This window comes from Rhea pennata, chromosome 7 (genome assembly GCF_028389875.1).
Source record: "Rhea pennata isolate bPtePen1 chromosome 7, bPtePen1.pri, whole genome shotgun sequence".
Taxonomy (NCBI): Eukaryota; Metazoa; Chordata; class Aves; order Rheiformes; family Rheidae; genus Rhea; species Rhea pennata.
The window spans coordinates 8,859,040-8,872,787 of record NC_084669.1 but is presented as its reverse complement, the minus strand read 5'-3'; the positions used below and the strand labels follow the sequence as shown (position 1 = coordinate 8,872,787).

Sequence of the window (13,748 nt, the reverse complement as noted above, 5' to 3'; positions counted from 1 at the left end):
ATCCAAAAAATCATAGATGTTAAGAAAAAGGAGGGATAAGAAAGACAGCTACATCGCAAATATGTACAGCAGCATGAAGTTGATTATAAAAGTAAAAATATTTAATCAGGTTAACTTAAGTTCCTTCAAGCTCTAGTGGAAGGAGAGAAGAAAATTATATAGTAGATTTCTTACAACTTCTTGATATGAGAAAAATATTTGCTTCCTTCATTGGGTAATACACCATAGAGATATATAGAAAAAGGAAATCCTTTTCATTAAAACTGGAAATAGAATAAGGTTAAAACAATGATAGGCCTGAAAAGAAAAATTTGGTAGAGTGAAATTATAAGCCTTATTTTTCAGTATATTCATCACATAATGGAATATTTAAAAATAATTGCAAAGGATTTTAGTCCTGGGTAGTTTGTGTCGTTTTTAGCTCATACTTGCACACGGAAATTTAAATTTCTTTAGACACCCTATTCACTTCATTCAGTATGAATGAGTTGTAGTAAATATACGCTTTATCTATTGCATTTTCTATACTGAAAATAAATGGTGTGTTATAGTCCTTAGTGGTTGCCTAATGTTTGTTTTCTAGACTAAGTACTTATAATATATAAAGAGTATATAATTTTTATCTGTGATTGGATTCCATAATACATAAACTTGCACTATTGATCTTACAGAGAGAATATTATTGAACAGAATCAATAAATTAGCATTTAAAATCTATTTAAATACTTAAAAATTGGGGAACTATTTGATAATGTAAATATACAATATGTATCTTTGTATCTTATATATTCTTATATCTTAATATATTCTTATATCTTAAAGCATAACTCCAAATGTGGTCAAAAGATTGGGTTATCATTAAGACCAGCCTGCCAATGAATAAAATACAGATACAAGAGTGGAAGCAACATATGGAACTTTTTTTGTTTTGTTTTTCTTTTTCTTTTTTGTGACTGTCATAGTAACTACTAGCCTAGAGCATGATGCTTCATTCTGCATCTTACTCCTGACTTTTTTTTCCCTAATCTTTTCAATGGAACAACATTAGCTTGGCGTAGTGAAGGGTTACCCAGCTTGAACATTTAGAGCACTTGGAGATGAAAGCTGTAGGTAGCAAATGAACCTGTTTCTCCTACATCCTGGGTCAGTATACTAACTGCTGCAAATTTATATAAAATAAGTCTTTCATGTTTTGAAAGTGTGAAACTCTTTAGTTCTTAAAAAGAAATAGTGTGAGCACATCTTTTCAGAAGAGTGTTCCATCTGCAAGTTCTGAGTGGATGTGGTGCCTCTGTTCGATCTTGAATGCAGTATTGAGGATTGCAGAGTGGAAGAGGGAAGAAGAGATTTAACTCAGCTGTTCTTCTATTTAGTGCTTACAGGTTTTCTTCTCAGTTCTTATGGTGTTTTCTGCAAATTTCACTGATTTTAATTTTTTTCTAAAACGTTACAATTATTTTTTCTAATAGATTTTGTAGTTTTGGAAGTGAGTTGTCAAGCTTTGTGGGGTCATTCCACAGTCTTTTTAACTGTAAACAGTAATTGAACTATGGTATCTGTAATACATTTAAGAAACAGATTATGGAAGAAGGTGAGTAATCTTGTTTAAAGACAATTACTGGATGTATGTGTCTCTTAGATTTTCATAAATCAAAGTTGCAGTTGCAGTTCAGATATTTGGATGTTGAGCTAGTATAACTTTTGAAACTGCTTTATTGACTTAGGTAGGAATTTAAAAAAACTCTGAACTTCCTAGTTCACTTCCTTTGTGAACTACTTCCTTTGTAAACTACTACATCCTAATATTGTATGAATATATTGTGCTGGTATAGCATATTCCTCTTGCTTTACTGCATACACTATTCTAGCATCTTTGTACTGATGTAACCAGTTGTATTTCTAGTGATCTGAGTGATGGAGCCTTAAAGGTCCCCAGTGAAATCTCAGGCAGTCATTCTGTATGCACATGCCTTGTAGGCAGCCTAGATTCCCTTCCTAGTTCAACCTATGTAAAATTATTCTTTCTGTTGCAAGGTTGAGAGCTTTTCTTTAAAATGCCTTGGTTATCTTCTCTGATTACCCTAATGCAATGTTGCAACTAGGGTAGATGAGATAGGGTAAAGTATAGAGTACTAAGGAAGCCTATTCTCTTAGAATGTATACCCTGGAATGCACTATACAGTGCAAAGTTAATATGAGGTGTCTTCTCTGCCAGCATCAGCTGGATCATTTTAAGTCTGGTGTATTTTCAAGTGTGCGTCATCATGTAATTTGTGTGAGTGGTGAATTTGGTCTCCGAACACTTTGATATCACACTGTAACCTTTATGTCTATGCTAGGAAGGAGTGTGAATCTTTTTCCTATATGTGATAGAATTTGTTCTTGAAGATGAAGTCTTACTAATAGGAAGAAAAGCTCCTGTATCCCTCCTTGTACTTTTCAGTCACTAAAAATTTGCTAATGGGTTTGAAATGAGTAATACCACTCATTTACCTGTTTAATAACTATTTCTATTTAAAAAAAGAAAAAAGTATGCTTGTATATGCAGTATATTATACCAGTTTATATGTGGAAACAACTGAAAATATAATCAATACTGTATCTTCCACTTTCTAGCTCTATAATACCTTAAGAATGCATGACATTTTACAGAACAGAGTATTTTGTTCTTTATGCCATGGAGCTTACCATCTTAATTAGACTTTATACAACAAAGATAAAACACAAAAGGCGGATACATTGATAAACAATATTGAAAATCATGCCACACTTATTTGTGACTTTCTTCTTGAATTTGTTTAATAAGTCTAAAAATTTAGCTACCTTGCCATGTTCAGAAGAAGTTTCAAGATGATATATATGAACGAACTCTGTATGAGTCTTTACCAAGCAAGAAAAAAAAAAAAAAAAAAAAACTGTTAACTATCTGCGTTTCATATTAACTAATCTGTACAGAAAAACTCTGTTTGGGAATTTAAAGCTTGGCAAAAGTATTTTTTTTTTTCTTTGCACAATACTCTATTCAGTGTGCAGTAGTCATTGAGAAGGCTAAGAAGAGAGAACAGGGAAGGCTATATTGGTAACATGCATCCCTCCTCCTTTTCTTGTATTCTGTTGAAAACACTTGCCAGTTTGACAAATATCATCAGAAAGCTAAGAATTATTATATCGCCAGCCCTCAGGGGTTTCTTATCTTTAAACCAGCCTTTATTGCGGATTTGTGGTTCTCCTTCACTATTAAATCCCACTTTTTTTCTTTTTTTTTTCTTTTTTTTTCTTTTTTTTTTCTTTAGGAAAAAAGAACTAAGTAGAGAAAACTGTATGTATTTGTTTAAGTATTTGTACAAGTATCAAAAATACCATGGAGTGCTTCCTAGATCAGATGAAAATTTAGTGTTTGCAGTTTTAAATTGTTCCAATTACTGTCAATGATGTAAGAGCTCAACCATGCTGCTTCTGTGAAAATACAATAACTTACAGCAGCAAGAACTTGATTTTACAGTGTGACAGAAGGATTTTGCCCAGAAGCTGTAGTGTTAAAATGTGGCTTTTTAGAGCTTTTAAATGGAAAGATGTTCCTGAAATAGAAAGAGAATTCATGGTTATTCATCACTTTTATTTTCCAATATGTAATATTGTTCTTAGTCTGAAGTTCTTGCATAATTCCAGTACCATGAAGGCAACAAATGACAGTGATACACTGTCACACTGTTACGGTGAGATATGGGAAATACCTGACTTTTATATTCAATATTGTTTCCACCTTCATCTGAAACTTGTGATTGTAAGTAACAAATTGTGTTTGCTTCTGTTGAAATTGTTTCAAGGATAGCATCTCTCTAGCATATACATGCTTCCATCATTCTATTTGAGTAGAGAAAATCAATAAGGAACACGTGAAGTTTTCAGAAATGCAGTGTATTAGTAATATGCTAATATTGTGATAATATTAACAATGATAGTGACCGAGGAAAGATGAGGAAGAAGATGGATTTGGGAATGTATTGGTTCTATAAGGCAGTCAACAAAAATTTAATATATTTTGTTTTTATTCAAAATAGTAAATTCATTCTGAGTTGCCATCTGATGTTGAAATTATTGCCATTTAGACCATCTGTGTTACTCTGGTAATAATGTGCTTTTAATGTATTTTCCCTATTCATAAGTAGATGTAATTGATTTACCTATCACAGCCACAGTCTCTCTATGTTGACTTTTTTTTTTTATGGACTCAGGCTGTAGTTCTCTGTAAGCCTAAGTCAATCTAGCTGCTTTTTACTGCCTTTTTGCCCCTAGCTATGGTGTCCTGTCCCTTCTCATATGCTGAGTCCACCCTTTTCTGACTTTGTACTGTTTCAGTGTGCTATGTTAACAGGAAACAAACTGGACAAAAAGCCACTGTGAATAATTTTCTGTATTGAAAGTGCCAGAACACCAGCAATTGAGGAGATGAACTGTTCTGACAGTGGGAAGAACAGGATCAGAGCAGCCAGCACTTAGGTTGACTTAAGCTCTGAATAACAGCAGCCTCGAGTACAATTTATCCCTCTTGGATTTCTTAATATCCATTTTGTTGTTCAAAGCTATGGGGTTTTTTCTGTTTTCTTTTTTAACCTTAAGTAGACAGTCTTGAACTTTGTGGTTTCTGTGGGTGATATTCCCTTATTTTTTAATAATGAATGTAAATTATTCCACTTTTTTTTTTTAATTTTGACATGCACAATGTATACCTTATTTAGATATAGTTGCATTCAAAAAATGAATTCGGCAATCAAAAATAAAACCAAAATAAAAATCAACCTGTATAATAATTGTAATAAACACTCTTGAAACATTCCCTGGCTAGTATTCAAACATCACTTCCTCCAAGCTCAAGACCAGTGCATCCCTATGAGTGAGAAGTTCAGCATAAGGGGCAGGAGACCTGCCTGGGTGAGCAAGGAGCTCTTGGCCAAATTCAGACAGTAGAAGAAAATACACAGAATGTGGAAGAGGGGACAGGCTACTGGGAGAATTATAGGAAAATTATATGGAATTGTAGTCAGAGTATGTAGAGATGCAGCGAGGAAGGCTAAGGGCCAGCTGGAATTGAGTCTGGCAAGGGATGTCAAGGACAACAGGAAGGGCTTCTTAAAATACATCAGCAGCAAGAGGAGGACTAGGGAAAATGTGGGCTGGCTACTGAATGGGGTGGGGGCCCTGGTGACAAGGGATACAGAGAAGGCAGAATTACTGAATGCCTTCTTTGCTTCAGTCTTCACTGCTAAGGGCAGCCCCCAGGAATCCTGCAGCTTAGACGTGAGGGGAAAAGTCCAAAGAAGGGAAGACTTTTTCCTTTGGTTGTGGAGGATAGGATTAGAGACCTTCTGGGCAGGCTAGACGTCCACAAATCCATGGGCCCGGAGGGGATGCACCCACAGGTACTGAGGGAGCTGGTGGATGTTGTTGCCAGGCCGCTCTCCATCATCTTTGAAAAGTCATGGAGAACTGGAGAGGTGCCTGAGGACTGGAAGAAAGCCAGTGTCACTCCAGTCTTCAGGAAGGGCAAGAAGGAGGAGCCAGGCAACTCTAGGCCGGTCAGCCTCACCTCCATCCCTGGAAAGGGGCTAGAACAGCTCATTCTGGATGTCATCTCCAGGCATATGGAGGAAAAGGTGATCAGGAGTAGCCAGCATGGATTCACCAAGGGGAAGTCCTGCTTAACCAACCTGATCACCTTCTAGGATGGAATGACTGGCTGGGTAGATGAGGGGAGAGCAGTGGACGTTGTGTGCCTTGACTTCAGCAAGGTTTTTGACACTGTCTCCCATAACATCCTCCTAGATAAGCTCAGCAAGTGTGGGTTAGACAAGTGGACAGTGAGGGGGATTGAGAATGGGCTGAAAGGCAGAGCTCAGAGGGTCGTCATCAGTGGTGTGGAGTCTAGTTGGAGGCCTCTGGCTAGTGGCATCCTCCAGGGCTCAGTACTGGGTCCCTTTCTTTTCGACTTCTTCATCAATGACCTGGATGAAGGGATGGAGTGCCTCCTCAGCAGGTTTGCTGATGATACCAAGCTGGGAGGAGTGGCTGATACACCTGAGGGTTGTGCTGCCCTTCAGAGAGACCTGGACCGGCTGGAGAGCTGGGTGGAGAGGAACCTCATGAGGTTCAACAAGGTCAGGTGCAGAGTCCTGCACCTAGGGAGAAATAACCCTAGGCACCAGTACAAGCTGGGGGCTGACCTTCTGGAGAGCAGCTCTGCAGAGAAGGACCTGGGAGTGCTGGTGGATGACAAGTTGACCATGAGCCAGCAAGCTGCCCTTGTGGCCAAGAGGCCAATGGTCTCCTGGGGTGCATTAGGAAGACTGTTGCCAGCAGGTGGAGGGAGGTGATGCTGCCCCTCTACTCAGCCCTGGTGACACCTCATCTTGAGTAGTGTGTCCATTTCTGGACTTCCCAGCACAAGAGAGACATGGAGCTACTGGAGAGAGTCTGGTGTAGGGCTACATGTGACAGGACAAGAGGTAATGGGCAGAAACTGAACCACAGGAAGTTCCGCCTGAATGTGAGGGGGAATTTCTTCCCTGTGAGAGTGACAGAGCACTGGAACAGGCTGCCCAGAGAGGTTGTGGAGTCTCTTTCTCTGGAGATCTTCAAGGCCTGCCTGGATGCAACCCTGTCTACCATGCTCTAGCTGACCCTGCTTGAGCAGGGAGGTTGGACTAGATGATCTCCAGAGGTCCCTTCCAACCTTGTTAATTCTATGATTCTATGAAACCTTTAGGTTTCAGCTGCGCTCCCCAGAGTATTGCCAGGGACCTCTTCTGACTGTTCATTTCTGGTGCTAATTCCCTGTCTAGCTGCACAGCTCCTACAGGCGTATACTCCATTTGTTTCTGTGAATTATGGAGAATATACTGAGCAAATAGGTCATTTTTATTGTGTCTTAGTGTGCAGTCAATGATTAGCCAGTACTTGGAATAAAAACTCCTGCTGTAAAGCATGTTAAGGTAAAATGCAAGTAAGTATTCATTAAGAATATCCAAAAGGACAGTGTAACTGTAAAAGATCTAAAAAAAAAAAAAAAAAAAAAAAAATCTCATAACATTTTAATTTGGATTAAATTGGAGAGGTCTCTCTCCCTTTAACCCTTTAACATTGCCTTTAATCCTTATCTTTGTGTGTATAGCAGGATTGTCTTAAATGAGAAAATAAATATAGTCTCCTTTCTCATATGACAGTTTACTTGAAATATGAGGCTATTTTTAACTAAAATGTATACAGTTTGTTTAGTTAATTTTGCATAAATCAGTTTATATGTAAATATTGTTAAAACATGTACAGAAGTTTTGTTTGATTCAGGAAATAGTTCTGTTGATGCATCTCCTTGAAATTATGCAGCCCAGTAATCACTCAACAGCCAGTTCTCCAATTTCCTGCAAATGCTACAAAAGTGAAGTGTTCTCTTCTTTCGATGAGATATAGGATATGCTTAATTTTTGGAAAATGTCTTTATGTGTGTCTGTGTGAAATCCGTTATACTTTTTAGGTCTAAAAATATGAATACTAATAGAAAAATGAATACCAATAGAAAAAGTTATTGCTCCTGTGTGCTGGGTTTCTTGTACTAAGTTTTCCAATGAGATTTGTTAAGGGTATGACTGTCAAAATGAATCTAAATCAGCAGCCATGTGAGGACTTGGGATAAAAATGAGGAAATTGTGGGTAGCTTGTTTAATGGAGGAAAAGGTGGTGGACTTCACAAAGCACCCTGGCGAGTGAGACAGGAAAAGCACATGAGCATGACCACTCTCCAGGGCCTATTCCACTGATGTTCCCCCAATATACACAGTCACTGGGGGATGAGGGGTGTTAGAAAGTGTATCTTTGCCTTTGGTATACATTTATGCACCTGAAATCCAAAAATTTACTTAATTCTTTTTGGACTTTCTGATCCTCTTTCTCTAAAACCTTTTTTGACAACAAATTCTGAAAATATAATGCTGTTCTGTGGAAAAGTACTTTCTTTTATCTGTTTTAAAGTGATCTACTAGAGGTTTCGTTGATTGCTCCCTAGCTCTGCTACTGTGAGATTTGATTATTTGAACTAAATAAGTTCAAGTAAGAAATAGTGGAGAAAGGACTAATAGTTCTTAAGAAGTAAAATCCTAGTTAAGGCAGAAAAATGCAACCAGACCAAAATCACATGTGTAACTACTCATACAGAATTGCTAAAAGAGAGATACTAGAATGCTTAATTTGAAGTGAAGATACTGATATTACCTTTGTCTCAAAAACTTATGGAAAGGAAGCTACCTGGTGATATCAAGGTATCAAACATAAGATAATGAAGTGGCTGGCACTGCTGAAGGAGATGTTGATCTTAAGACAGTGATGAAGATAAATTTGCTGTCACAGATGTACCATGAAATACATTTGAACTGAAAGTCTTTGGCTAATTTCAGAGTGTATAATGTTAGGATTATGTTACTGATCACTGGATGAGGATGATGGCAGTGGTTGTCGTGGGAGTTAAAAAGGTAGTGAAGTCAGAGAGCATTGTAATAATGGGATACTTTGGCTATTATTCTCTAGACTTGATAAATGTCATGGTAATACATGACATAAAGCCTATGCTTTTAGTGATTGTAAATAACAGCTTCTTGGAACATTTACTCAGTAAACCTATCTAAAATGAGCAACTGCTGATTTAGTCCTGAGCATTGCAAAGTACAGCTGTTAGTCATGCAGAGCTAATGACTTCAGTGTGCTCTGCAACTTCATTCCAGGAGTGTAGAAGAATCTGTATGCATACTAATTTTTCTTCAGAATATTCACCAGTGACATGTAAGGGGATCTCCATTAAAATCTGGAGCCTAGTTGCAAAGAAATCAAAAGTAGTACTGAAGATTACCAAATCACATTATGCAATCTGTTTAAAGTCTTTGCATTGAAGACTTGATGTCTGTATCACTGATAATATGATCTACACTGGTAAATGGATATCACAAATAAATAAAGACTCTAAAAGAACCCTAAGAAGCCCAAACAGACAGCATATTCTAACAGCAGAATGAAGCAGGTTGTTAGTAGAAAAAAACATCTTTAAAGATGGGAAAGTGTGACCAAATGAAAACAGCAAAAAAAAATGTTGTTTGACAAATCCTAAGGTTGGAAAAATTCTGCAGAGCAACTTAGTAAATAGCTAGAAGCTAACAGTAAGAATGATTTTAATTATGTCAGAATCAAAAATTGTATTTCAGAACCGATGGGGCCAATAGAAGTTGGAACCATGTAAGAACATTGGAGAAAGTTGAGAAATAGATGGTCAGTCTTTACAATGAAGATAACAAGAGTTAACTGCATTGGTCTGTGGTACACAGTATATTCATAAATGTCTTGGAAATGAGGGTAAATAGGCAATAAAGTTTGACACAGAATTATTCAGGATAACTGAATACAGAAGACTGTAAAATATATTTTGTTAAAATACATTTTGCATGTAGTTTGCTAAAATCTCTTGAAATGTTATTGTATAATATCACATACTTTCCCTTTCCTTTTGTCTTTCAGCTTGTGATGAATGGAAGATTTTACCAAAACCTAATCTGCATCGAGATGTCAACAGATTTGGTCACACTGCTGTTGTCAGTAATGGGTAAATGAAGCATATTTTAAAATTTCCTGACCATTTTTCTGAATCAAAAGACTGTCACAACAGTTACACCTCCATGAAGTGTGGCTTAATGACACACAACTGATGTAATTTATTAACATGAAAAATAGTGGTCAGCAGCAGCTTTACAGATCTTAAATCATCAATACAGCTAATCATCAAGGTGACATGCTATGAAACATGTTCAGAGAAGTTTTTATATGGACCTTACAGTGTATTTTTCCTTAGGGTTATGACCTACAGTGAATTTGAAATTCTGTGCTCCTCACTTTCATATAATGGGCAAAATCCTTTTATAACCTATGATTCATTGTTCTGCAGTCATAAAATTAAAAATACCCAAATGAAATTTATATAATGGAGACTAGTAAGGTTTTGAAAATAATCATCATCAACAGCTTGCAGGAAAAATAGCCTGCTAGCCTCAGATCAGATTAAGTATATTGCTTAATTATTAATTATTTCTCTGTAAAATGTATCATACTTTCATGAAACTTGGTATGAGTAGAAGAGCTCAGTAAAACTTAATCTAGAAATAGGAGGTGGAATGGATCTGGAGTTCTTTGAATTTGGTGGCTGAACTCTCTGCTTCCCCCACCCCAAACACCAAAAGTAAAATTACATAGCAAACATCATCTTTGTCATGTAAAAAGTGTAGAAAAATGAAATTGGATTTAAAAAAATTTCTACTGTTGTCTTCTGTGGGTTTTACTGGCTGCCAAATGGCCTAATGTATGACATTTATGGTACTATAAATGACTGTGCCTTAAGGTGTATTACTGAATACTTCTCTTCTACGTTATTAATCATTTTTATATATTCAGTATTTAAACATATACAGGCTGCTACATCTTCTGTGTATGAGTAGTGTATAAGTCAAAAATAATGGAGATAGTATGTAATACTACAAATACAAAATACTACAAAATACAAATACAAAAACCCTTACAAATAACATGTTAAATGTTGGCAAAAACATAGACATAAGTTGCGACTGTTTACACAAAATGCTTAAAATTCATCAATGACTAACTACTTTATTAAGAGAAATTTGCTTAGAATGAAAGGATTCAGCAGCTACTAGTTTTTGACAAATTATGGTTGGTGTTGTCTTAAGAAATTTAAGCTAGGCTTGGTGATTCAAGAACTGTTATTTTCAATGAACTAGATTCAAAGTGAAAATATGTATGTGTTTTTTCAGGACTTACTGTATTATTAGTAGGCTTCTATGTACAAAATACATAATATGAGATGCTCTCCAAAGGTTTTGCAATTGGTCACTGTAGAATTAATTCTATTTTAAGCATATATGATGCAGTATATCTTACAGGTACACAGGTTCTTTCTTAACATCTTTAAGCTGATGCTGTTCTTGATTATAAATGAGAAGAGAAGGATAAGGGCAAGGTCTGTAGTATGGTCTTCTGTTTTTGATGTCAGCAAAAAATATCCATTTGCCAATTGTTGTTGTCTGTCTTAGGAATCTTCTTGAAGAAAAATGTTTTCACTGCAGCCCATTTAGTTACAGTGTATGTGTTCTCATTACCTAATTCAAAAACTGAATATCAATTCCTGCTTAACCTTTCTTTCTTCCTTTCAGACGTTTTCTGTGTGTCACTCTTATAATACATTCAGTGTAGTTTTTACTGAACTTCACCATGGAGGAGTATGTTGAAAAATTGGACCACTCACAGAGTCATGATCACAGAATGATCAGAGACAGCTGAAGAATGTTGTTATATTATTGTCTGTTTATATAAAAAACACATACACACAAACACACACATATATGTTTTTAATGTATATGAAGACAGCTAAAGAAATCAAGAAAGTTGACCTGTAACTACAGTATCAGCTATATTTACTTTTTTCCCAATAGGTCCATGTATATATTTGGGGGGTTTTCAAGTGTTCTGTTGAATGACATCCTTGTATACAAGCCTCCAAACTGTGAAGCATTCAGAGATGAAGAACTATGTAAAAATGCTCGTCCAGGGATAAGATGTCTGTGGAACAAGAAACACTGTGAATCGTGGGAATCTGGACATGCTAATAACATCCTTAGAGCAAAATGTCCTAAAAAGGCAGGTGAGTAAATTATCATGTACTAATATTTTTACAGTAAATTCTAGTCTTACAGTATTAAATGTTTCAATGTAATATAGGAATGAGAAGACAAAAATGGGTGGAACCAGTGATTGGACTATTAAGGCAGTTCTTTTCTGGAAATATCTAGTGCAAGTGGTTAATGGATTGATTTTTAAAATCATTAATCTCTTAATTTTCTTAGATTTTAACTACAAGGACGTAGATATAAAAAACATGCATTTAAGATGCTAGGGAACAAAAAACAGAGCTTAAAGAGAAGACAGCACTTCATTGTGGGGCTAGAATGTAAAATGACTTTAGATTGAATTTGGCTTAGTGTGTTTGAAGGGCTAACAAAAGGATGATCTTTGAAATACTGTAAATGAATTAATTTTTTTATTTCTTCATCTTCTCTTTTTAATGATGTTAACAAATAAATAAAAATCTTCAAATTGGTCAGAGTACAAGAAATTATAATATCAGTCAGAGCACAGATGGACTTTGTAATTGGTTTCTGGCATTGCAGGTGTATAGCACTGTCAGGTCTGTATGTACCAGTAACAGAGGAGGGAAGTATCACTGCTTTAAGTAGATTACTAAGACTCTCCTTTGATATATATAGAAGAATGCAATGCATTCACATCTGGAAAAACAAACAAGCCTTTTGCTGCAGTGTGTCAAATCAGTTAAAGTTTGTCTTGTGAAATTCTACTTGACATTGTGATAGCTGTACTGATTGAAACAGCGATTTGTCATTATGAATAACTATTGTACCCTATTCCTAAGTGTTTTGGCTTGTCACAAATAGATGGCTTCTAAAAGTGCTTTTCTTATGCTTTACATGAGCACAATATGCAACACTGCTATGTATATCTGCTATTTTTTCTGTGCATTCTTCCGTGCAGCACAGTATATAATTGCTAGCCAAACTTTGGGTCTACATTAAATATATGAACTACCAAATTAATTTAATGTTTTTTTTAACAAATATTAGCTCTACTAATAATAAATGCTTCCAGGTAGTTGATTTTTTGTTATTTTTTCATGATTTGCAAAAATGGAAAAACAGTGGATTACGTAACAAAAATGTTATCTAGGTAAATCTGCTTTCTGAAGAATTGCTTTTGTACAGTTTCATAAAGTTTAGAGATCTGGAATCTAGAATATTTCAGCTCTATAAAAAGAACTGAATTGTAATATCAGATATTCAGGGAAAAAAAAAAAAAACAAAGAGGAGTGGGAAGCCAATATAGACAGACAGACTGAAACAAAATAGAAAGGTTAGGGCAGTGTTTAAAATATGTCTACTGCAGTGGGATCAAACTACACCTACATCAAAGTAGAAGAGGCAAGGTTTATAAAATTCGAACTGTGAAGTTGTGTGAATCTGCCAAAACTTTAAATAATTGGATAACGTCATGTCTGCTCAATCCATCCAATTTCTGGTAGTAACATTCTGTCAAAAGCCAAGAGTTCATATATTCTTTTGCACCACCTGACTCGATTGTGTTGGTTGAGAGCATCATGTGTGAAACAGCTGACAGTCAAAATTAAAACACAAACACAAAATTCAGTGGGTTTACAGAAGAGCAATTCTTGGATAGCAAGTCTTCCTTGGCAATGGAATCTCTTAAACTTACTGTAGGCCAAAGAAGCCAAATTGCATAGCAGTTAAAAAGAGGAGTCAATGTAGATAATGGAAAGAATTCAGCTATTTTGAATCATGATAGTTTTTCAATTTTTATCTCCTTTTAACAGAAGTAAACATTTTTGTCAAAAACTATTTTAAATAACATAAATTTTAGTCCAAGTGCTGAAGATGTATTATGTATTTAACATGACCCTCTTCCACAAAGATTTTTCATAGAGAAAAGGCAGAGCACTGTAACTTACTAATCCTTTTTAAATTTATAAATTAATTTAGAAAGACTTAAAATATATACATTGCTAACAGTCATAGTGGTTGTGACTTTTTTTCTCTTTTTTACTTTTGATCTAATATTTT

At 35.7% G+C, this 13,748-nt stretch overlaps 1 protein-coding gene across 10 annotated transcripts in view; it reads left to right on the top strand.

The window, feature by feature from the left end:
- Positions 1-13,748, top strand: part of ATRNL1 (attractin like 1) — a 510,466-nt gene that overhangs the window by 99,930 nt on the left and 396,788 nt on the right. For all 10 annotated transcript variants that reach the window (XM_062580018.1, XM_062580017.1, XM_062580020.1 and 7 more), the window contains exons 12-13: positions 9,553-9,637; positions 11,535-11,743. In XM_062580018.1, coding sequence (XP_062436002.1) covers positions 9,553-9,637; positions 11,535-11,743 — 294 coding nt within the window. The remainder of the gene's footprint in view (positions 1-9,552; positions 9,638-11,534; positions 11,744-13,748) is intronic.